Here is a 25,665-nt window from a genome sequence, read left to right on the forward strand (position 1 = left end):
AGAACTACTGAGAGTTCCTGCAGTGTGGTGTACCATGGCTGTCTGGCCCAAGTTGGAGCAACTAGGATGAGCGTTAATGAGTGTTGCTGTAGTTTGCGCACCACTAGCGGAATGAGTGGCAGAGGCGGAAAAGCGTACGCAAATCTGCCTGACCAGTTCATCCATATCGCATTGCCTTTGGACAATGGGTGAGGATACCTGGTGGCGAAGTTTGGGCATTTGGCGTTTTCTTGGGTGCCGAAGAGGTCTATCTGTGGTTGCCCCCCAAGTCTGAAAAAACGGTTGAAGAACTGGAGGATGAAGTTCCCACTCGTGGATTTATTCTGTTTGACGACTCAAGAGGTCGGCTATTGTGTTTTGGACTCCTGGGATATGTTGGGCTAGGAGAAAAAATTTCTGAGGTATAGCCCACCTCCATATGCTCTGTGCAAGTTGAGAAAGCTACAGAGAGTGTGTCCCGCCTTGTTTCTGGATGTAATACATGGCTGTCATGTTGTTGGTGCGGACTAAGACAGTCTTGCCTGATATATGTTTTTGAAATGCTTTTAGGGCTAGGATGATGGCTAGTAACTCCAAATGGTTGATGCGGAGTAGTTTTTGTCGAGGTGTCCACCTGCCCTGCATGGTGTAATGTAGTAGGTTAGCTCCCCAGCCGGAGAGTGATGCGTCCGCTGTTATGACTATTTGAGGAACTGGCTCGAGGAACGGTCGCCCTTTGGAAAGGTTCTTGGTGTTCCACTACTGCAGAGAGCAATGGGTACGACCGTCTACCAACACCAGATCTGTTAGCTGACCTTGAGCCTGGTTCCATTGGCGTGCTAAGCACTCTTGGAGAGGACGCATCTGGAGTCTTGCATGAGGCACTATGAATATGCAAGAGGCCATCATTCCTATGAGTTGCATGAACACTCGAGCTGGAAGAGTGTGTTGCGGTTGGAATCTGGTGAGAAGAGCTTGGATGCTTGCTATCCGGGCGGGACTGGGATAGGCGAGCGCTCTTGAGGTGTCTATTGTGGCACTGAGGTATTGTTGCGTGTGGGACAGTTGGAGCTGGGACTTGGCGTGATTTTTTGTGAATCCCAGGTTGTGACGTTGTTGAATAGTAGCGTGAGTGTGTTGTACACACTGATTGTACGACTTGGCTTTAATGAGCCAGTCGTCTAGGTATGGGAAGACATGTATGTTTTGTCTTCTTAGATGTGCTAGGCACTTGGTGAACACTCTTGGTGCTGTGGTGTGAGAAAGTGGCTCTGTATATACTGTTCCTTAATAGGTACAGGGTGTACAGAGTCCACAGTCCCCAAGGGTTTGACAGAGGCTAAAGTTAGATATAACCTTACTCTCTAAAGTTGTAGCTTGGTCGAGCAGTAAGGCAGTATCAGAGGACAGTGTAAAGCATTTGTTGTACACACTCAGTCAGCAAATGGTCTCACACACTCAATAACTGAACTCTAGGCCAATGGTTTACATATAAAAAAATATATGCTGGTTTTATTTTAGAACCAACACTTGGATTTAAAATATACTTTCTCAGAATGAGATGTTTCATATAAATACTTTTGCAATATGCAATTGCCTTTTGTAAATAGTTACAAGTGGTTGCAATAGGCAACTCTATTTTAAACACAACAATGCATTGAGCTCAATGGAAGTTTCAAGTTTTGGATTACTTTTGGAATTCCAGGACTGGATCCTAGATTCAATCCTGGGTCAGTACTCAGAATCATGTGATGAAAGTCGACTTAATTACTGTGATGATTTTTAAACAATATTTAGCTATTTTAGAGGTTGACACTTGGAAAAAATTTCAAAGAAAACAGTCAATGATTCCCCATGGAAGAAAATTCAAGTTGCAGGTACAGTATGTTCTCGTTACTTTTGTAATCCAGTACTGGGTGCCTAGACTCAGTACTGGGACCTTTATCCAAAACAGGTAAGTAATTACGTTTTCAGATATTATACGATTTTTAAAGAATATTTAAAGATTGCAGAAATTGACACTTAGAAGAAATCTCACAGAAAAACAGTCAATGATTTCCTATGGAAGAAAATTGGGTTACGGGTAAGTACAGTTGTAAGTATTTTTCAGAGTCAGTGCTGGGCACCAAGATCCAGCACTGGGAGCTCACCTAAGAACAGGTGAGTAATTTCGTTTTCGTTACTCGGCTGATTTTTGGTGAATATTTTAAGATTTGAAAAGTCCACAATTTCAGGAAAAGCCAGTCAATGTTACCCTATGAGGAAAATTGAGTTATTGGTTTAAAGGTAAGTATTCGACTGGAAGAGTTGAGGTTCTGGGCATAGACTCATGGGTCCCCCAGGGTCAGGTAGGTACAGTTGGTTCACCCTCAGCGGCACAAGGGCGGCCGGGTGCAGAGAGAGTTAGGCCCAATGTTATCCTATGAGGGATAGGGGGGCCTTGGTTGGTGGCTGCTGACTGGCAAGCCACGCAGCTGTGGGAGCTGGGCTCCTGGTCACTTACTCGGGGCAAGTGGGGAAGAAGGTAGGTGTAGAGGTTTCACTGCCAGGGCCACTCGGGCGGCTGGGTGCAGGGTGCTTTTGAGCCTTCGGGCGCTCTATTGATTTCAATGGGAAATCTCCGGTTTGGAAAAAGACTGCAAGCTCGGGGACGAGGATTCTTCAGGTGCCACCACCACTTCGAGAGGTAAGTTGGGTAGTTGGAGGATAGGTAGGTACCCCGGGATTGGCCACAGGGGGCCGCAGGGCGCCGCGTGCAGGGGTGCCTTTTGGTGTCGGGAAATCATACCCTCTGTTGATCGCGGTTGGGGGGGCACCTTGTTCTGAGGCTGCAGGCTCCTTCAGGAGTGTCGAGGGAGGTCCTTGGGTGCCGGACTCGGGGTCACAGTCGCCGTGGGGTCGTCCTCGTGGTCTTTGTCCACTCCGGCACTGGCCAGGCTTGGCTGGTGCAGAGTGTGCTGGGTTCGCGGTTCCGGGCTGCTGCCAGGGATAAGAGGTAGGTTTTGAGTAGAGCCTCTACTCACGGGAGTCCCAGGGGCTTAGAGCCAAAAGGTAGCCAGGTCCTCCGGAGTTTGTGAGGTTGCTGGCCACAAGAGATGCCGGGTTGGAGCAGGAACAGGTTCGAGGGTCGACAGGCCGGTAGGGCTGGGGCCAAAGCAGTTGGGAGTCTTCCTCTTTTTAGCAGCTGCAGGGCAGGTCTTCTTTCTTATTGCTCTTCTTTGTAGTTTGGAATCTGGAATCTGGGGAAGGAAGGTTCAGGGTGCCCCTAAATACTAGATTTAGGGGCGTTACATGGGTCCCTGTCCTGAGGTGGGTACACCCCCTATCCTGCCTCTCTCCTGTGGTAGGGGGGCAGTAGCCTAGTCCTGATAGGGTAGGGCTCCCCATCTTCAAGATGGCGAGAGCCTGGAGATGTGCTTCACCTCGCCTCCCCCACCTGAGGGGTGGGGTTGGCAGGCTGCACATCCCCTGTCCTTATTTGGGGTTTCCGGCCAAAGCTTCCTGCTAGAGTGGGGGGGTGGGTTGCAGTGGCCTGGGGAAGCTCACAGAGGTGGCATGCCTTTGAAGCTTCCCCCTGCCCATCCTGGGGGAGGAGATTTAGCACCTCGCCCAGGATGTGCATTGTTGCAGGCCCAGGAGAGCAGGGGCTCTCCTACCCAGGGGTCCAGCAACATGTCTGCTGTGTGGCAGCCTAGGCAGCCTCAGAGCAGACGTGGATTGTAGGTTAGGTTTAAGGGGGCATCTGTAAGATGCCCTCTGGGGTGCTTGGTACATTAAATCCCACACTGGCATCAGTATGGGTTTAATGTGCTGAGAAGTTTGATACCAAACTTCTCAGTCTTCAGTGTTGCCATTATGGTGCTGTGGAGCTCGTGTTTGACGAGCTCTCAGCACCATGTACTCAAATGGCAGCACTGCACTTACAGTGCTCAGGAATGGACCTGGGCACTGTAGGGGCACAGGGCTCCTGCTCCTGTGCCCACACCATTGGCATAAGGCACCCAGCTAGAGGGGTGGCTGATGTATGCCATGGCAGTGTAGGTGATGGGTATGGCACACAGGGAGGCGTGTCATGTCGACTTTGTTTTTGTCTTGCACCCAAACACTCAGCCTGCAAAGGCAGTGTGCGTGTGTAACAGTACAGCGCCTCTAAGGGTGGCACAATGAGTGATGCAGCCCTTACAGGCCTTCCCTGGTCACAAGGCCCTGGGTACCTAGGGTACCATTTACCAGGGGCTGACATGTGGCCAGGGTTTGCCAATTTGGGTTTTGTTTGTTTTAGGGAAGGAACATAGGCCCTGGGCACCTGATTGGCAGGAGTCCAGGGCACACTCAGTCAAAGTACATTCAGCAAAAAGTGGGGGCATACCATGCAAGAAAGATGGCACTTTCTCACATGTGGTGACTCCGAATGGGAGCACCTTGAATTGATAGTGCTGACCGTCAACTACGAATCTTCGATATTTTCTGTGAGCGCTGTGAATAGGAATGTGGAAATAGGCGTCCTTGTGGTCTAGAGTAGCAAGGAAGTTGCCCTGGGAAAGCAGAGGGAGGACCTGCTGAAGTGTGATCCTGTGGAAATGGTCTGAATGTATGTATATGTTTAGAGGTCTGAGGTCTAAAATAGGCCTTAGAGATCCGTCCTTTTTTGGTATGAGGAAATAGAGGGAGTAGTTGGTGCAGGGGAACTGGTTCTATTGCACTATTTTGTAGGAGGGAAATTACCTCCTGCTTTAAAAGTGACATATGTTCTTGTGGCATTAGACGGTGTTTGGGTGGGATGTTTGGGGGGGGGGGGGCGTGGGGGTAGATGTTAGTTCGAGACAGTAGCCTAATTGAATTATTTTGTGGACCCACCTGTCTGAAGTGATGTTTATCCAGGCAGGGAGAAATTGATGGAGTCTTCCCCCGACTTGAGTGGAATAGTCTGGGGGAAATGGAGGGAAGTCATGGGGTAGGCGTGGAGGCAGAGCGGGAGTTGTTATTTTTGCCTCTGCCTTTGCTGTTATTCCCCCTGTAACCACCCCTTTGGTAACCTCTAGCAAAGGTGGATTGTGCGGGAGCTTTGTAGGAGGTGGAAGGGCTATCCGAGGAGTAGCTTCGATGGGTGCTTCTGAAGGATGAGCGACGAAAGGATCGTCTGGGAGCTTGCGATTGCAAGGTTCCCATAGATTTGGCGGTGTCTGCATCCTTTTTCATTTTTTCAAGGGATACGTCTACGTTGGGCCCAAATAAGTGCTGCTCATCAAAAGGTTGATTGAGTATATAACTCTGTACTTGTGGTTTAAAACCTGATATCCGTAACCAGGCATGCCAGCGCAAAAGGACACTGGTGTTGATTGCCCTTGATGCGGTGTCTGCTGCACCTAGGGCACAGCGAATGGAGATATTGGTGATGGTCTTACCCTCATGGATTAGTTCACTGGCCCTGTTTTTGTATTTGTCAGGGAGGTGCTGCATTATGGACTCAAGTTCGTCATAATGTGCCCTGTCATATCTGGCTAGGAGCGCTTGGGTGTTAGCAATGCGCCAAATATTTGCTGCATGTGACACTGTGCGTTTGCCAGAGGCGTCTAGGAGTTTGGGTTCCTGGTCTGGTGGTGCGTCACCTGACGTTTGGGAATTTGCCCTCCTGGCATTAGAGATTACTACGGAGTCCAGTGGTGCGGGGCCCTTAATGTATATTGGGACAATAGGGGCAGCTTTATATTTCTTCTCTATTCTTGGGTTAATGACCCGAGCCCTGACTGGGTCTTTAAATATTCCTGTTGCGTGCTTAATGACCCCTTTAAGCATGGACAGTGTTGCGGTGGACCTTTGTGTGGTGTCAAAGGTATCCATAAGGAAATCCTCCTTTACTGGTTCTGTATGCAAGGCCACCCTGGTATTGGGCAGCTTGTTGAAGGAGCTGGTTGAACCAGATATTGTCCTCTGTGGGGGGGGGGGGGGGGGGGAGGCCTGGAGGGGTAAATATCTTGTGGGGTGTAAGGGACATCTGTGACACTATAATCAACCCAGGGGTCAGGAGAGCCAGTAGGGGTAGTGTCCCCAAGGGGTTGATCATCCGCACCTCCTTCTGCATCGTCTGATGTGTTATCATCATCATCATCTATTGGGGTAGGTGATGGTGTGGTGGGAGGAGGAGGGGGAAGAGGAGAAGGAATCCGTAATGGAGAGGTGGAAAAGTCTCTCTTCTTTGGTGGTGGACCAGGCGCAGGCATGTGTAGTGGTCTTTTTTTGATACAGAGCATTAAATGACCAGTCTTAGGATCCTTCATGATAGTCTTGTGTTGGATCTGGTCGAAATAGTTCATCTGTGGGAGACAGATCCGTCGGTGCCGAGGGCTTCGTTGCAGTAAGTTTTTTGGGCGTCGCCTCGGTAGCGGTTCTAGGCATCTGGTTTTGAAGTGTCTTTGGGAGTTGGAACCGGGTTCTGTTTTTTAGATTCCGAGGTTTTCGGTTTGGAAGTATCGGGGCCTTTCGGTGTGTGGCTTTTAGTTGGCTCCGAGGGCGTTATCGGTGCCGAAGAGCTGGTGCTGATCTTCGACGCCGAGTGCTTCGATGTGGGAGCAGCGGTCGGCGTGGATGATGTCGAAGACGCCTTTTCCTTCGGTGCCGGAGGTGGTTTGTCGGTACCGAGGGTAGGCTGACTCGAGCCCGAGTCGCCGAAAGGCTTTGCAGGCTTCTTTACCGGGCCCGAAGGCGGTGCATGGGAAGCAGTGTCTCGGCATGCACCTGGGTCCGTAGGTGGTACCGAAGCCTTTTTCGACAGTGTGGAGGGGGTGGGTGGGTGGGATTCGACGTCTGTACTCACGGCCCTTTAAGCTGGAGTGATGTCTTCGACGTCTGAATCGTCTGCTTCGGAGGCGCCGACGATGGCTTCCTCGACTCGACCCTGCTCCGGAACATCGACACCCTCTTGAAAGATGTCGTCGGGGATCGAAGATGACGAGCGCGCCATTGTTCTTCGAGCTAGTCGGTCCCGGATGGTCTTTTTGGAGCGGAAGGAGGCACACGCTGGACAGTCCCTGGCCTCGTGCTCCAGTGAGAAGCAGAGGTTGCACAACTCATGTAGGTCAGTGTGGGGAAACTTCGACCCACATCGAGGACACTTTTTAAATGGCGTCCTTTCCATGAGCCAGAGATGAGGCCCTGGTAGGCCTGAAGGCCTTCGTCGTCGACTGGAATCGAAGACTTCAAGTGGAAGGGCGCGTGTGGTTGGAAACGCGATCAAAACAATACCGTCGAGATGGTAAGGATTGACCGTCGAAGAGAAACCGTTAATGGTTCCGAGCTGGAACGCGAGAACACATCCGAGCCCGATGGCAGAAAAAAACAATCTGAGGATGGAGCCGAAGCCCATGCGCACTATGATCCAAAGGAGGAGTCACATACCTCGTGACTTCCAAAGACTTTCCAAGACAAAAACAAGTGCAAACATCCGGGCCCAACACCAGATGGCGATCTATGCACAGTGTGTAATCTGCAGCTCATATGCCTCGAACAAATAGGTTCTCATCATCATAGATATAGCTTTTGTCATCAACAGGCATTTTGAACTGATGCGGCACTGTCTTGGAAACAGAATGAGGTTGTTTTTGGAATTGTTGCAACCTTGGCAGAAGTAGTGGGGGACTGACCCTCTGAGTTCAAAAGAACTATCTGCTCCCCTTCCATTGTCAGTGGATTTTGTGCCGACACTTGGGGTTGCCGTGTATATTGTGATGGCATAAATGGCATCGGGCTCGGCACCATGGCTGGAGCCAGAACAGACTTCATATTTGAGTGATGTAGTTGGCATAAAGGACTAATCTGCCAACAATAAACCAACTGGAGGCCACCTCTGATCCTTTGGGCCCATAAACACTTGCGAGGGATCAAGTCAGGTACCAAATATTCTGTCCATGAATTTCTTGATTTTGCTGAATTGTTGCAGCGCTGCCGGTAACCTAATGAAGCCTGGGTGCATCAGGACAAGGGCTGGAGCAGATTCCAAGGACGGAGACCAAAGTCACTACCTGGAGGTGCCCAGGGTGTTAGATGGGTGTTAGATGACTCCTTGTGGTGGGATGAAGGGAGCCGAAATTTGCATCTTCAACTTTTGTCTTACCTGATGATCTTGACTTTGAAGATGAATGATCTTGATCGCAGCCAAAGAAGCGAGAAACCACCCTTTGTCTAAAACCGGGCATTCTTCATCTTCCAATGGTGTTCTGCAATGTAGAGTTCTGGTTTGTGGTCTTGGGTGGTGTTGGAAAGTGGGTTATTGGTAGGTGCAAATGTAGGTCTGCCACTGGCAATAAGGTCACTAACAGATGAACTCAGCATAGGTCTTAGAAAATTATTCCTATGCTCAGCCCTTGGTAACGTGGCTGCAAGCAGACAGGCTTAACTTCAAAGACCGGTATGTAAAGCATTTAAAAACACCATTTCAGTAAATAATTAAGACACAGCACATAATAAAAATCCCACACCAATTTATAAACATAGAAAATATTGTTCTTTAAAATGACACCAAAACGACAAAAATCCAATGTAGGGAACCGGAGATAGCAATTTTCAAAGATTTAATAAAATATAGCACTTAGAAGATTATAGCACCATATTTTGATACCTGCTCGCGATATACCGGACCAAAGTCAAAGTTTCAGGCTGGGCGCGATGGAGCCTGAGCAGCTACAGCTCCTGGCAGGTCCCGGTCTCAGTTTCTACCTTCACACTTGGAAACATTTCTGGAGCTTTTCTTCCAGAGGGTCCTCAAAGCTCCCAGCCAGTACGGATACGGTGAGGGTTCGCCGGCTTGACTTGTGATGAGGTCCCGGTCAACTTCCCTGGAGCAGACTAAGAAAATATTTCAAGATTGCTTCAGCGGGACAACCCAAGAATCCAGGCCGACACGCGATGGAAGACAGGAGGCTTGGCTCTCGCGGTTGTTCCCGGTCACCTTTTCTACGAGCGGACTTAGAAACTTTTCTGGAGCTTTTTCTCACGGGGCCTCGCGATGCTCCTCATGTAGCCGGATCCGGTGAGGGTTCGCAGGCTTCAGATTTCCTCTAGTCCCGGTGAATCTCTGAAAGTTGGACCCATGGAGCTTTAAGCGGGACGAACCTGGATGGCTGGCTGTCTCAAACTTACTCCATGGGACTGGAAGCTCTAAGATGGTCCTTGAAAGTTGAGGACGTCAGTTCCCACAGTCCACTGGTACAAAACCCTTAAAAATCCACTGATTGTTCTCCAAGGTGTAGATTTAGTTGGTGATGTTCCAGTTGACCTCTTTTAACCTGTAGCTTTCAGGGAGACCACTCTTTAGTTCCTTTTCAGCAAAATAATCCACAGGGCTGTAGCTTCAGATGGTGCAGTTTTCAGGAGTCAGGCCGTAGAAATCTTTGCACAGCAAAACTTCTCAGCAGGGCACTTCTTGCTTCAGTAAGTTTCAAGCAGCAGATCTGGAGGGCTCTGCCCCTCTCAGATACTTATTCCAAGTTCTCTGAGTCATGCAGGAGGTCACTTCTGACCAATGGGAGCAGGGTAACTCCTCAAAGTTATGACCACATCCTGTAGAGTGTGGCATTATTTTGTCCCAAAGTGAATCAAATCTTCCAAATCCATAATGGCTGATTTTCTAGCAAGGCGGTAAGAGCTGGCTAAACACATCCCTAGGATGGCTAATTTACAGACTCTACCTCCTGCATCTGCTCATGCCTTCCTTAATCCTACCATCTGCCTGAGGTGGTAAGTTCAGAGCTGTAAATGACACTGGTCTCTGCCCTCCTCTTTGAAGAGCATGGTTTACAATTCCTCCCCCTGGCCTGGCATTTATATGGAACAGCACACTGCCCTCCCAGCAGAGCTGGTCAACCCTAGGGGCTCTACAAGGCAGCCTGGCTAATCCACTTAACCCTGACCAATCTGGGCAGACCACTGGAAGGCTAAATTTGGACTTGCAAACAAGAAAGTCTTATAACTTCTTGTATGTACACTTTAGGAGAAATTCAACAATATGATATTGTTGAATTTCTTAATACCATTCCGGGAAGTCTTTGAATGGCATTTCTATCCCTCTCCTATGAAGAGTTATTAATCAATAACTTCCTACCATGTTAACCTATCTAACAGGGGATTTACAATGGGAAAAGTGACTTGGGCCATTTATCCAGCATCAGGACTTACAAAAACATATTTTGTAAGTACTTGCATTATATCTACAGGAATCCCACCCCATGTGCAACTGGGGGAGACTTTAGGGGTTCTGAATCTGTAGAAATATTGCAGATTCTCCCTCTACAGTGCTTCTATCATCAAAGTCGAATTTGAGCAGCACTTTACCACAATGTAGGGAGTGAAAAATGAAATTTCACTTTACCCAGGCACATACAAACTAATTTTATAAGGGTTTACCTTAGATATACCTGACCCTCCACCCCTGGGATACCTAGGGGAGACCTTGGGAGTCCCTAATATGCCAAAACATGGTAGGCTATCCATCTTTAAGTGCCCCAAACACCAAAGACGAGTTTGGGGACAATTTACCTCTTAAAAGCAGTCCTGGCACCCAGTGCTGCTTTTAACCGGACCTCAGACTTCAGCAGTGCAAACATGCAAGTGCAAAAAGAGCTGCTGGCCTTTAAACTGCCATGCACCAGGGTACTAGGGACTTCTAGGTAGTTTCAATCCCCCTGCCCTATTATATACTAGGGGCTTATAGGGTAGGTCATGCCAATCACAGGGGTACCGAACCATACCATTGTGTACCCTTGTGTACGTAGGTGTTTTAACAATATTCCAATGTGTTTCTTTCAACATAGCCCTGGGCCTGGTTAGCCAGAGCCCACAGTCAGTTACCACCAGCATAAGTTAGCAAGAAGTTGGGGGGTGCCCAGGGCACAGGAGGACTTTGTAACAGGTGGGTTTCAGGTTCTTCAATGCAAACCTTTACAACATCGTAAAATCATATTTAAAGACCAGACACAAGAGACAAACTTCATGGGTGTCCATCAACTATATCGGTTTGCGACATTCCTTGCCAGGTTTAAAACCTGTTTTTGGAGTCGATATGTCACTTGCACACTGGAAAAGAAATTGTGAAAAGAAAGATACAATATGCCTGAAAGAGGTTAAGTGAGCGGGTTCTGGACCCTCATCAGAAGGCATGGAAAGAAAGGAACAGATGACAGCACGTGAAAGTGGATGGTGGGAGGCCCCAAAGTCGCATCTTAGACCGAAAGGACCAGACACAGAGATTCAATGCAGCCTACCAACAAGCGAGCGAATTACTGAGAAAATGTTCCGGATTGCAGTCTGGAATTGGACGTTTTTCACAACGTGAGGAATCTGCAGTTAGAAGAACAAGTTACTTACCTTCGGTAACGATATATCTGTAAGAAACATTAGTTGGTTAGATTCCTTACCTTAGAATATCCCCAGGCGTCAGGCTGGATCCGGAAAGATTTTTCATCAGCAATACCCTTGCGCGCCACTAGGCGTCGTCTGCGGCTCCGCGTCAGTCGTCGGCGTCGTGATCGCCGGGATGACGGAGTACTTACACGCCACCCTCGCGCGCTGACGTCAGTTCTTGTACATAGCTTTCCGCGCCAGGAACGCAGAGCCATGCAAGAAACAGACACTGGTGCCATGAATCTAGGGCCCTGAAAGGGATGACCTGTACCCTAGATATCAGTTTGCAGAACGGGAAGGATGGGTTGGGCGGTAAGTAATCTAACTAGCTAATGTTTCTTACAGATATATCGTTACCGAAGGTATGTAACTTGTTCATCTGAAAGAAACACGTTAGTTAGATTCCTTACCTTAGAATAGATACCCCAGCAACATCAACCCCAGTGGTGGGTCTGCGAACCAAGGTCACACCAGGAAGTCCTGGAGAACGGAACGGCCAAAGAACCACCAAAGGAATCGGGATTGACGCCGGAACCGACGTCAAGCAGCGCCGTAGAAGAGTCGCACGGATGTCGACGACCTCCCTGGGGTGAGTACAAGGCGCCGGCGCAGAGGCGAAAGTAGCCGGCGACGGCACTGAGGCAGGAGTCGCTGGCGCCACCTTTGACGTCGGCGCAGGGAGCCGTACAGGGCTATGCGCTGAACAACAGGGCGGGCCTGGCTTGTCGACGGCACGTCGGCTTCGGAATCGACGCAGACAGCCGGTGCCGGGGAAACGTCCGCAGACTATGACCCGGTAACAGTGCCTGCTACCTCAGTGGGGCACCAGGGAGAGGAGGAGACTGAAAACAAGCCTTAAGTGCCTTAGAATAGGCCTCCATTTGGGCATGTGTTGCCCTAAAACCCGGAAAGGGTGGATACGGAGAGTGAAGTTGCCGTGCGCCTTTCCCAGCTCAGTGCGGGAGGAATGGGGTTCAGCGTCACGGGTAGTGGAAGAAAATCTCCGTAAGCGATGCTTGTGCTTGCGCTTACCTGGTGGTACACAGCGTTCGCGGGAGCGACCTCAGGAACGAGCCCGAGAAAAAGAGCGGCGACGGGCTGGAGCTGGACCGAACAGCCGTGTGGCCAGCTATTTCATGCGACGCTCCCTCAAGGACTTCGGCTTCATTTGCCGACATGCGTCACAGTCCTTGGAGTCGTGGTGCACGCCGAGGCACCACATACAGATAAGGTGCGGGTCAGTGGCAGACATCTCACGTGCACAGGCTTCACAAGCCTTAAAGCTGATGGAAGGCATTGCACAATGTCCCCCCCCCCCGCCCCTCCCGACACCACTGTGTCGGGAAGGCCCAACAACCGGGCCAAGGAACCGCTGGTTTTCCAGAATCTGCGTTCGAACGCAGAGAAGAAAACAAAAACTGACGTCAGCGTGCCGGAAGGGGCATATATAGCTCCACTGACATGTCTGGGACGACGCCAGGGCGGAGCAGGACACTGCCGTCCCTGGGCGCGCAGAGGTGCTGCTGCAGGAAAAGTTTTCCGGATCCAGTATGACGCCTGGGGATATTCTAAGTTAAGGAATCTGCGGCTAGATGTCTATCAAATACGTGCAACCGCACGGCCTAAGCATGATCACTTCACAGCTGCATAGTCAAGTAGACCTCAACTCATGGAGAAAGGCAACAGGGGAGGGGGTCAGAAACATGACCAAGTTCCACCCTGGAAGGGACCAGGGTGCAGGAGCATGGAGAGATAAGGGAGGCCCCTACCCCATGACAGGACAGGGTGAAGAAGCCACAGGTAATACCGAATAGGACATTCAGACCTGGGACAGATGAAAAGATGGACAACACATGGGAAGACAGATCACTGGCAGACAACCCAGTGGGGACGAACCAAACCTAAAAGGTCCTCGCAGAGCGGGGAGGATGGTGGGCGTTAAGGAATCTGCGGTTAGACTGTCTCTACCAGATACATTGTTACCAAAAGTAAGTAACCTGTTCTTACCATAGAGACATCTACCAGCAGATTCCTTAACTTAGAATAGATATCAAAGCCATACCCCATAGGAGGAGAGTCTGCGACTGACCCACCAAGTTCCAGAGGAACTGGTCAGTCCATAACAAGTGATTACAACAGGCGGGGAACAGCAGTGCCACAAGGCTGACACCAGACCCATCAACCCCAAAAAGAGGGAGACAACAAGGGTGAACAAGGAAAGGCAATGGCACTACAGTCCGTATAGGACACAATGAAACTTGCACCTTCGAGGAAGGGAAGAAGGGAAGCCCCAAAAACCAGAAGGCCAGTGCCCAATGGCAAGTAATCTATAAGCTTCTGCAATCAAAAGAGATGTGAAAACTGTTTGCAGGATCCGAAGGATCTACAAAAATCAAGTCCTGGAGAAAGGACAACAAGCATGACAAGGTCAGAGCGCACCAAAGGAGCATGCACAACAGTGAATGCCAAGAATGACATGTATAGGACAGAATGTTATCCATATAGGAGGAGAAAGGGAGACATACCAGAGAGTGTGGACCGTAGGGTGTGAGAAAGTGCCATCTTTCTTGCATGGTATGCCCCCACTTTTTGCTGAATTGCTGAATGTACTTTGACTGAGTGTGCCCTGGGCTCCTGCCAATCAGGTGCCCAGGGCCTATGTTCCTTCCCTCAAACCTAAAACCCAAATTGGAAAACCATGGACACCTGTCAGCCCCTGGTAAATGGTACCCTAAGTACCCAGGGCCTTGTGACCAGGGAAGGCCTCTAAGGGCTGCAGCACTTATTGTGCCACCCTTAGAGGCCCTGTGCACTAACACAAACACACTGCCCTTGCATCCCGAGTGTCTGGGTACAAGACAAAACAAAGAGTCGACATGGCACACATCACTGTGTGCCATGCCCATGACCTACACTGTCCTGGCATACATCAGCAACCCCTCTAGCTGTGTGCCCTATGCCAGTGGTGTGGGCACAGGAGCATGAGCCCTGTGCCCTACAGTACCCAGGTCCATTCCTGGGCACTGTAAGTGCAGTGCTGCCATGTAAGAGTATATGGTGCTGGGAGCCCCATAATGGCAACACTGAAGACTGAAGTTTGGTATCAAACTTCTCAGCCCATTAAACCCGCACTGATGCCAGTGTGGTATTTAATGTACAAAGCACTACAGAGGGCATCTTAGAGATGCCCCCTGAAACCTAACCTACAATCCACGTCTTGTCTGAGAGGCTGCTTAGGCTGTCACACAGCAGACATGTTGCTGGACCCCTGGGTGGGGAGCTCCCCGCTCTCCTGGGCCTGTAACAATGCACATCCTGGGTGAGGTGCTAGGTCTCCTCCCCAGGATGGGTAGTGGGGAAGCTTCAAAGGCATGCCGCCTTTGTGTGCTTCTCCAGGCCACTTGCTGTACTCAGCAACTGGCCCCCACCGGATCTGACCCCCACTTTGGTGGGAAGACTGGCCGGAAACTCCAAGTAAGGACAGGGGATGTGCCAGCCCTGCCAACCCCACCCCTCAGGTGGGGGAGGCGAGGTGAAGCACATCTCCGGGCCCTCTCCATCTTGAAGATGGGGAGCCCTACCCAATCAGGACTAGGCCACTGCCCCCCCTCGAACAGAAGTGTGGCGGGATAGGGGGTGTACCCACCCCAGGACAGGGACCCAGTGGTCCCCGCCCTTTGCCTACCTGTAACACCCCTAAATTTAGTATTTAGGGGCACCCTGAAACTTCCTTCCTCAGATTCCAGATTCTAAACTAGCAAAGAAGAAAGAAGACCTGCCGTGCAGCTGCTAAGAAGAGGAAGACACTAACTGCTTTGGCCCCAGCCCTACCGACCTGTCGACCCTCAAACCTGCCGAATCCCGGCACCTCCTGTGGCCAGCAACCTCACAAACCCCGGAGGACCAGGCTACCTTGTGTCTCTGAGCACCTGGGACTCCCACGAGCATTGGCTCTGCTCAAAGCAAGTTTCTAACCCCTGGCATCAGCCCGGAACCGCGAACCCTGCACACACTGCACCCGCCAAGCCTGGCCTGTGCCGGAGTGGACAAAGACCCAGAGGACGCCCCCCCGGCGACTGTGACCCCGAATCCGGCACCCAAGGACCCACCTCGAGGCTCCTGAAGCCTGCAGCCTCAGAACCAGGGACGCCCCAACCGCGATCAACCGAGGGTAAGATTTCCCGACATCAAAAGGCACCCCTCCACCCGGTGCCCTGCGACCCCCTGTGCCTGATTCCTGGGTACCTACCTATCCTCCAACTACCCAACTTACCTCTTGAAGTGGTGGTGGCACCTGAAGAATCTTCGTCCACGAGCTTGCAGCCTTTGTTCGTCCTTGAGCTTTCCCATTGAAATCCATTGAGCGCCCGTAGGCTCAAAACCACCCGGCACCCAGCTACCCGAGTGGCCCTGGCAGTGCAACTTCTACTCCTACCTACTTCCCCATTTGCCCTGAGAAAGTGACGAGGAGCGCCCAGCTCCCACAGCCGCATGGCCTGCTAGTTAGCAGCCACCAACCAAGGCCCCCCTGCCTCCCATAGGATAACATTGGGCCTAACTCACACTGCACCCAGCTGCCCCTGTGCCGCTGAGGGTGTAATAACTGTAATTACCTGACCCTGGGAGACTCCTGAGTCTATGCCCAGAACCTTAACTCTGCCAGTCGAGTACTTACCCAAAAGCCGATAACTCACTTTTCTTCCATAGGGTAACATTGACTGGCTTCTTCTGACATTTCTTCTAGGTGTGGAGTTTCTAAACTTTAAAATATTCACCTAAAATCAGAGTAACGAAAACAGAAATACTAACCTGCTATTAGGAGAGATCCCAGTGCTGGATTTTGGTGCCCAGCACTGACCCTGAAATGTACTTACAACCGTACTTACCACCAACTCAATTTACTCCCATAGGAAACCATTGACTGTTTTTCTGTGAAATTTCTTCAAAGTGTCGATTTTTGCTCAGTACAAATATTCTTTAAAAATTGTACCAACTGTGAAAACACAATTACTTACCTGTTTTAGATAGATGTCCCAGTACTGAGCCTAGGAACCCAGCACTGGATTACAAAAGTGACGAGAACACACTTTACCCGTAACATGAATTTTCTTCCATAGGAAACCATCAACTGTTTTTCTGTGAAATTTCTTTTAAGTGTCGATTTTGCAAACATAAATATTCCTTGAAAATCGCCTGTGTAACCTAAACGCAGTTTCTCAACTGCTTACAGGTGGTACACTAGTGCTGGATCTAGGATCTAACACGGACCTAGATCAAGTAACCATAACCCCACTTAACTCCTAAGTGAATTTCCTTCCATAGGATAACATTGGTAATTTGATTAGAAAAAGTTTCTAAGTGTCAACTTTTAAAATAGCAAAATATTGCTTAAAAATCACAGTAACTAAAATGAATTTACTCACTCGTTTCCAAGAACTGTTCCAGGAATGAATCTTGGATCCAGTCCTGGAGTTAGAAAAGTAATCCTGAAAGTAATCAATTGTACATAACTTAAAATTCCCATTGAGCTCAATGTATTATTGTGTTTGAAATTATGTTGCCTATTGCAACAAAACTAACTATTATCTGCAAAAGGCAATTGCCTATTGCAAAGTATTTAACTAAAGCATCTCATTCTGAGAAAGTATATTTTGATACCTATTGTTGGTTCTAAAATAAAACAACCATATGTTTTTTATATAACCATTGGCCTAGAGTTCAGTTCTTGAGTGTGTGAGACCATTTGCTGGCTAAGTGGGTACAACAAATGCTTTACACTGTCCTCTGATACTGCCTTACTGCTCGACCAAGATACCACTTTTAGAGAGTAACGTTATATCTAACTTTAACCTCTGCCAAACCTCTGGGGACTGTGGACTCTGTACACACTGTACCTATTTGGGAACAGTGTATACAGAGCCACTTTCTCACATTGATGGCAGCGGTGGGATACAAACTTGCATTTGTTGGACTACTTGGTTACCATCTGATCACACGGCAGAACTCTTAAAATTGCCTTTAGAATTCCGATTGGTCTTTTCCAAAATACTACAAGTCTTGTCAGGGCCTTGCTTAAGTCCCATTAGAATTTTAGAAAAATAAAAGTCACTATAGTTAGGGTAGAGTATTAGAACTATAAGGTTCGAATGACTCAAACAAACCCAGCTATTAGTGAAGATAATAACATGCAGGACCTGGTGGAGGAGCTCGACCTCACACCTTACTTACACTTGTCTTTCAAGGAATTGAGGTCCCTATGCAAACTTAAAAATTTACCAATGGGCCTGCATTCAACCAAACTAGGGCTCCAGGAGCTCCTGGCTGAGTATGCTAAGGACCACCCATCTGAACATGGTGATGGCCAGTCAGATGAGGAAAGGGAAGAGAAAGAGGAGGGTAATAACCCCCCCTACACTATTCCCTAGGGAGGAAAGGGCCCCCATACCGTTGAATCCAAGAATTCGAATTTGGGAACCTAGAGATCACACAGGTGAACCAGGTACCAGAGAATTCACTGGGGGACCCACCAGTGAAGAGGACAGCTTTTTAGCAAAGCTGGCCAAAAGGTTGGATCTAGAGTCTAGGCTCCTGGCTCTAGAAAAAGAAAGGAGAGAGATGGGTTTAGCACCCATCAATGGTGGCAGCAATAATAAAAACAAGGATAGGGAGGAAACTTCTGATCCTAAAATCCCCAAAGGGATTGTCCCTAAATTTGAGGAAGGTGATGACATCACCAAATGGTTCACAGCCTTTCAGAGGGCTTGTGAAATAAGAAGAGTCAAGAAACCTCTAGGGGGGGGGGGGGGGGGGGGGGAGGGCACTCCTGTGGGAACTGTTCTCTGGTAACTGCAGAGACAGGCCTCTGACCCTCTCTGGGCCAGATGCAGGATCCTATGACCTCATGAGGAAGACTGATTGAGGGATTTGGATTCACTACTGAGGAGTATAGAATTAGATTCAGGGGGGCTCACAAAACCCAGACCCAGTCCTGGATTGATTTCGTAGACTTCTCAGGAAAGACACTGGATGGTTGGTTAGCTGGACATGGTGTGCATGATTTTACTGGATTGCACAATTTGTTCATGAAGGAACATATATTAAGTAACTACACAAATTAAAAGTTGCATCAGCATTTGGTAGACCTAGGTCTAATTTCTCCCCAAGAATTGGGAAAGAAGGCAGAGCACTGTGTCAAGACTAGGGTGACAAGGACAGCCACTGGGGGTGACCAGAAGAAGGTGGTCACAAAACCTCCCCAGGGGAAAGATGGTGAGAATCCCCAAGATAAAAAGTCTGAGTCTTCCTAAGGGCCCCAAAAACCTGTTCAGGGGGGAGGGACCCAAAATACTCCCTATGTGCCTCAACCCTATTGGGGGAAGAACTTTGATCCCTTAAATGCCTGGTGTAATAACTAAGAGGTGAGGACACCCAACTCTAGATAAATCTTGCCCCCACAACAAAGCCCCTAAGGCACCCAGTACAGATACTCCTGGGGCAGCAAGTTTACAGATGGGATCAGAAGTGTACCCTGAGCAAATCTGTGAACACACTGAGGCGAGTCTAGCCTCATTGGGGGAAGTGGAATTTGCCACTGTAGCTGTGTGGCCACCCAACTTAAAGAAATATTTGCAGTACCCCTGGGTGAATGGAACTAGGTTAGAAGCTCTGAGGGATACAGGTGCCAGTGTGACTATGGTGAAAGACACACTGGTTTCCCCTGAGCAATATTTGATTGGGAAAACTTACCCAGTCACCAATGCTGACAGTGTCACCACTAGTCATCCCATGGCCATGGGGACATTAGACAGGGTTGGGGTGGGGAGGGGATTACTGGCCTGAAACAGGTAGTGGTCTCTTCAAAGTTGCCAGCTGCATGTCTGCTGGGAAATCATCTGGAAAGAAACCTCAGCCTGGGCTGAGGTTGAGCTAAAGGCCCATGCAGCTATGCTGGGCATCCCTGAATTGGTGTGTGTGCAAACCAGAGCACAGAGGAAGAGGAAGGGTGAAAAAGTAGGTCAGGAGCCTGAAATAATGGCCCAACCAACCAAGAGAAAAGGTAAGAAGACTGGGAAACCAGCTTCTGTACAGCAGAATACTCGGGACCCCTCTCCATGGGGAGAGGGCTTAGCTACCCCTGAGGGAACTGAGCCCACAGAGCTTGACCCTTACCAGGTTGAACTCTTGGGCCCAGGGGGACCCTCTAGGGAAGAGCTGTGCCAGGGTCAGCATGACCGTCCCACTCTTGAAAGCCTGAGGCAGCAAGCTGCTTCAGAAGGAAAGGGAGATGTCAGTGGTACCCACAGAGCTCATCGTATTGGGAAGAGGGATTACTGTATGCTGAGGCAAGAGACCCCACTCCTGGAACCACCAGGAGGGTGGTAGTGCCACAGAAGTACAGGGAGTTCCTCCTAACTTTGGCTCATGACATTACCTGTCAAGCCAGTGGCAAGACAGTTGGCCACCCAAAGGTCCCCCTAATCCCACTACCAGTGGTGGGGGTGCCCTTTGAAAGGGTAGGTGTGGACATTGAACCTCCCACAACCTCAGGGAACAAATTCATTCTAGTAGTAGTGGATCATGCTAATAGGTACCCTGAAGCAATTCCACTTAGGACTACTACAGCTCCTGCAGTAGCCAAGGCCCTCCTGGGTGTCTTCACCAGGGTAGGGTTTCCTAAGAAGGTAGTTTCAGACAGAGGTTACAACTTCACGTCTGCTTACCTGACGCACATGTGGAAGGGGTGTGGAGTGCAGTACAAGTTTACTACACCCTACCATCCACAAACCAATGGTCTTGTTGAGAGGTTTAACAAGACATTGAAAGGCATGATCATGGGACTCCCTGAAAAACTCAAAAGAAGATGGGATGTCCTGTTGCCATGCCTGCTTTTCGCTTACAGAGAAGTGCCACAGAAGGGAGTAGGTTTCTCACCCTTTGAACTTCTGTTTGGTCATCCTTTGAGGGGACCCCTTTGTCTTGTAAAAGAGGGCTGAGAGAGGCCTCTCCAAGAGCCCTTACAAGACATAGTGGAGTATGTGCTTGGCCTAAGGTCCAGAATGGCTGAGTACATGGAAAAAGCATCCAAAAATCTTGAGGCCAGCCAGGAGCTTCAGAAGTACTGGTATGACCAAAAAGCTGCACTGGTTGAAATTCAACCTGGGCAACAGGTGTGGGTTTTGGAGCCTGTGGCACCAATGGCACTCCAAGATAGATTGAGTGTCCCTTACCCTATCCTAGAAAGAATGAGTGAGGTCACGTACTTAGTTGACCTGGGCACTAGCAGGACACCCAAAAGGGTTATCCATGTGAACCGCCTTAAACTCTACAATGACATGGCTGACATCACTATGCTGATGGTGACTGATGAGGAGCAGAGAGTGAACCTCTCCCTAATCTCCTCTCATACAGCCCACAAGATAGGTCAGTGGATGGTGTAGTCTTTTCAGACACTCTCTGCTCAACAGCACTGACTGCAAGCAAGTCTTGCAACAGTATGCTAGCCTCTTTTTCCTGACCCCTGGTCTGACAAACTGGTGTACCCATGATGTGGACACTGGTGACAGTGCACCTGTCAAAAACAAGATCTATCGTCAGTCAGACCAAGTCAAGGAAAGCATCAAAGCTGGAGTCAGCAAGATGTTGGAGCTAGGGGTCATTGAACCCTTTGAGAGCCCCTGGGCCAGCCCAGAGGCTCTAGTCCTCAAACCTCATCAACAGGGTGGAAAGAGAGACAAGATTCTGTGTGGACTATAGAGGGCTCAACTCTGTCACCAAGACAGATGCTCACCCTATTCCAAGAGCAGATGAACTGATAAGATAAATTGGGGGCAGCCAAATTCCTCAGTACCTTTGACTTAACTGCAAGGTACTGGCAGATTGGCATGGTCCCAGGAGCAAAAGAGAAACAGCATTCTCCACACCTGATGGGCATTATCAGTTTACTGGGATACCTTTTGGGTTTAAGAATGCCCAGGTCACCTTCCAGAGGTTGGTGAACCATGTCCTGGCTGGGTTGGAATCTTTTAGTGCAGCTTTTCTTGATGATATTGCTGTCTTTAGCTCCACCTGGCAGGATCACCTGATCCACCTTGGGAAGGCTTTAGAGGCTCTGCAAAATGCAGGCCTCACTATCAAGGCATCCAAATGCCAGATAGGGCAGAGCACTGTGGTATACTTGGGCCACCTTGTAGGTGGGAGGCCAGGTACAACCCTTACAGCCCAAGATCCAAGCCATCCTGGACTGGGTAGCTCCAACAACTTAGACCCAAGTCAGGGCATTCATTGGCTTGACTGGGTACTACAGGAGGTTTGTGAAGGGATATGGGTCCACTGTGACTCCCCTCACAGAACTCACCTCCAAGAAGGTGCCCAAGAAGGTTAACTGGACAGTTAGTTACCAAAAGGATTTTGGTACCCTGATAGAAGCAATGTGCTCAGCACCAATTCTAAAAGCTCCGGATTATGCTAAGCAGTTCATAGTGCAGACTGATGCCTCTGAGCTAGGGATAGGAGTCGTCCTATCCCAGATCAATGATGGAAGGCCAAGACCAACCCGTTGCTTTTATAAGCAGGAGGCTACTCCCCAGAGAGCAGCGTTGGAGTGCCATTGAGAGGGAGGCCTTTGCTGTGGTTTGGTCCCTGAAGAAGTTGAGGCCATACTTGTTTGGTACTCACTTCCTGGTTCAAACTGACCACAGACGTCTCAGATGGCAAATGCAGATGAAAGGGGAAAATCCAAAACTACTAAGGTGGTCCATCTCCCTACAGGGAATGGACTTTGAAGTAGAACACAGACCAGGGACTACCCATGCCAATGCACTTTCCAGGTTCTTCCACTTAGACAATGAAGACTCCATAGGGCAAGGTTAGTCTCTGTGGCCATAAATCACCTCCGCGGACATGGCCTCTGAGGAGATGCTAACAGCGGCATCGAAACGCGTCAGGCCGTGGACTTCAAAGGGATGTTAAGCTGCCTGCTTGGTTTAAATACAGTTTGTTGCTCACCTGCAGTATTGTGCAGCCTCAAGCGTCTGGGCGTTTTGCTTCGGATATATATATATATATATATATATATATATATATATATATATATATATATATATATTACCTACTGGCGGTCGCCAGTAGGTAGTTATAGTTAGGACCCCTTTTCCATAGGAAAACCGCAACATTCTATTTGGAATAACTTTGGCGCCGGTCGACGAATCCTCGCGAATTTCTCAAAATAGGTGGGGCGCTACGCTCCGCTCCTACCCAGAAAATCTCGGGGGGATTCGTCAAGCGGGGGCTGAGATAAAAGGGGGGTCCCAAAACTCGTTTTTCCCATGCATTTTTCCATAGGACCTTTAGACAGGGCTACAGCCCGAACGGCTGAACAGAATTACTAGAAATTTGGCAGAGAGGTAGTCCTCAGGTCAAGGAAGTGCCTTTTGTAGGTTTGGTGTAAATCTGTTCAGTAGATTTTGAGAAAATAGCCTTTAAATCAATATATATATCTGAGCCAGCTTACGTGCACGGCACTAACTGCGTAAAGTGGGTGCGCGGTGCGCGAAGCGCACCGCGTGCTCACTGTGTGCGCACGGTGCGCGAAGCGCACCGTGCGCGCACGGAACGAACTGCGTTAAGTGGGCGCGCACGCCACGAATGGCGTAAAGTAACTTAGCATTTAAAAAACCGTACAAATTCACTGAAAAAACCATAGGTTTCACACACGTTATAGTTAGGAATTAGCATTTAAAAAACCTTTCAAATTCACTGAAAAAACCATAGGTTTCACACATGTTATAGTTAGCGGAAATTTTACTGATAAAAAACCAATGAAATTCCCCCGTTATAGTTAGTGCAGGCAACTATAACTCACGCGACCGCAATCTTCTGCTGATGACATATGTGTCTTTATGAAAAAAAAATATTTGTAATATATGTATAGCTAAAAATGTATGGAAGAAGACATGGGCAAATAAGTGTCTAAATACAGTATTAGCATCAGCAGAGGATTGCGGTCGCGTGAGTTATAGTTGCCTGCACTAACTATAACGGGGGAATTTCATTGGTTTTTTATCAGTAAAATTTCCGCTAACTATAACATGTGTGAAACCTATGGTTTTTTCAGTGAATATATATATATATATATATATATATATATATATATATATATATATATATATATATATATATAACGCTGGCACAATACTTTATTGGGTATGAGCAGACTCCTGTCAGCCGATAGCATTAGACAGTCCTTCCCTCTTCTTTAGCCTGACGCGTTTCAGCAGTATGCTTTCTTCAGAGGCAGCAATCAGGAAAGATTACGTGTAGGCCCAGTCTCCGTTCCCCTTTCGTAGTACTCAATCCCACGCCCTCAACTGGGCAGGTCAAATGACTCATAAGGGCATTGTGGGAACAGAGGTCCCGGTAAATTTGCACCTTGACTCAATAGCCCTGCTTTAGGGGTGACTTGTACAATTTAAAAAGAGGCTTGGGCTTCGCCGCTGTTTTAAATGGCAAAGTTGAATTAGCAGTTTTTAAACTGCTCGGCCAGTCTGTAGTGGCTAGCTGAGAGACATGTTTTACATTGTCCCACTCAGGGTGGCCGAGTAAGCGCTGCAGTCCACGAGGGAATACATTAATTTATAGGCCCTACTACCATATACTAGGGGCTTCTAATAAGTAAGTTAGCTTATGCAATTAGGTATAGGTGAAACATACATGCTTAAGAGTTAGGGCACTGGCACAGAGGTCTGGTTAGCAGGTACACCAGAACCACTGCTCTCTCTCGCCAACACCAATTCCCCCAGGGTCAGTCAGCAATATCAGTCTCTTCTGTTACTAGGTATTAACCTCCAGGAAAAGTGGTATACGATCTTTACTTCCGCCAAAATCCTGGGAAGTCAGGTGAGAGGCCCTTGGTGTGACACCTGCTATGTACCTTGAAAGCATGTTGGTTTTAAGTCAGCAGTTTTACAATTGTTTTGAAAGGCTGAGCAGGCTCTATGAACTGCCTCTCTGAATACAGTTAAATATCTCTCCCAGAAGCAGGGCTGTACATAGAGAAGTACGATCTTGAATTAGACAAGGTTATATAAAACTGATATCTCAGTAAGTGCAGAAAATATTGTGACTATACAAAAAATACAAGGCTGGAGTACTGCTGCAGTAGAAAACTTAGAAGCCTTAGAATGCTGAGAGATGATATACTGTGAACAAAGATCTTTCAGGTACTTCGCAAAATAATAACTAATACGCACTATGTAGGTATCTATCCCTCACCTGCTGCAATGAAGAATCATGTGAGAATCCTGGATCCTTAAAGTCAATCTCATCATCACTAGATGAATGAATGTGCCTTGTGGTAACCTGTGCACATATTAAGACAAAAAAAAGTCAATCTATACTGAGATATACACTTAAAAAATTATGATTGAGAAAAATGTTAACTGGCGATAAACAGACAAGAAAATAGATTATTGGGGGTCCACATTATTCTTGAGCGATTATTCAATTATATATCCCGCTATAAAAATCAGCCTACAGATCTTTTATAAGCTACTCACTACTTTAGGGTTTAGACTGATAATCCAGTTTTTTTAACCTTGACATCACTTAGTTGATAAAACATCACATCCTGAAGAACAAGTTACTTACCTTCGGTAATGATATATTTGTAAGAAACATTAGTTAGTGTTAGATTCTTTACCTTAGCATATCCCCAGGCGTCAGACTGGATCCGGAAAGTTTTCGCTAGCAGTACCTCTGCGCGTTAGTAGGTGGGGTTGTGTGGCTCTGCGTCCGTCGCTGGCATCGTATGCGCCGAGATGATGTCACGGAGACTACTTAGGCGCCACACATGAGCGCGGACGTCAGTTCTGTACACTACTTTCCGCGCAAGGAACGCAGAGCCATGCAAGACACTGACCACTGGTGCATAAAACTAGGGCCCTAAAAGGGATGACCTTAACCCTAGAAATCAGTTCGCAGAATGGGGCTGATGTGCGGGGCGGTAAGGAATCTAACACTAACTAATGTTTCTTACAGATATATCGTTACCGAAGGCAAGTACCTTGTTCATCTGAAAGAAACACGTTTGTGTTAGATTCCTTACCTTAGAATAGATACCCCAGCAATACCAACCCCTGTGGTCGGTCTGTAAACTAAGATAATACCAGAAAATCCCGGAGAACAGAACGGCCAAAGAAGCCGTCTCTCCGGACTTGGCTGACAAGGCAATAATGCTTGGTAAATGTATGCAGCAAGGACCACGTAGCTGCCTGACTGATTTCCTGCAAAGGGACT

The 25,665-nt window shown here is 48.4% G+C and overlaps 1 protein-coding gene across 25 annotated transcripts in view; it reads right to left on the reverse strand.

The window, feature by feature from the left end:
* Positions 1-25,665, reverse strand: part of PPP6R3 (protein phosphatase 6 regulatory subunit 3) — a 1,519,855-nt gene that overhangs the window by 486,082 nt on the left and 1,008,108 nt on the right. For 22 of the 25 annotated variants that reach the window (XR_014978878.1, XR_014978880.1, XR_014978879.1 and 19 more), the window contains one exon: positions 24,643-24,729. The exons of the other annotated variants lie outside the window; for them this stretch is intronic. Coding sequence is in view for 17 of the 22 variants with exons in the window: in XM_085644783.1 (XP_085500909.1) it covers positions 24,643-24,729 (87 nt within the window). In the remaining 5 variants the exon portion in view is untranslated. The remainder of the gene's footprint in view (positions 1-24,642; positions 24,730-25,665) is intronic. 25 annotated transcript variants of the gene reach the window in all.

The sequence above is a fragment of the Triturus cristatus genome, chromosome 3_1 (assembly GCF_964204655.1).
Source record: "Triturus cristatus chromosome 3_1, aTriCri1.1, whole genome shotgun sequence".
NCBI classification, from domain to species: domain Eukaryota; kingdom Metazoa; phylum Chordata; class Amphibia; order Caudata; family Salamandridae; genus Triturus; species Triturus cristatus.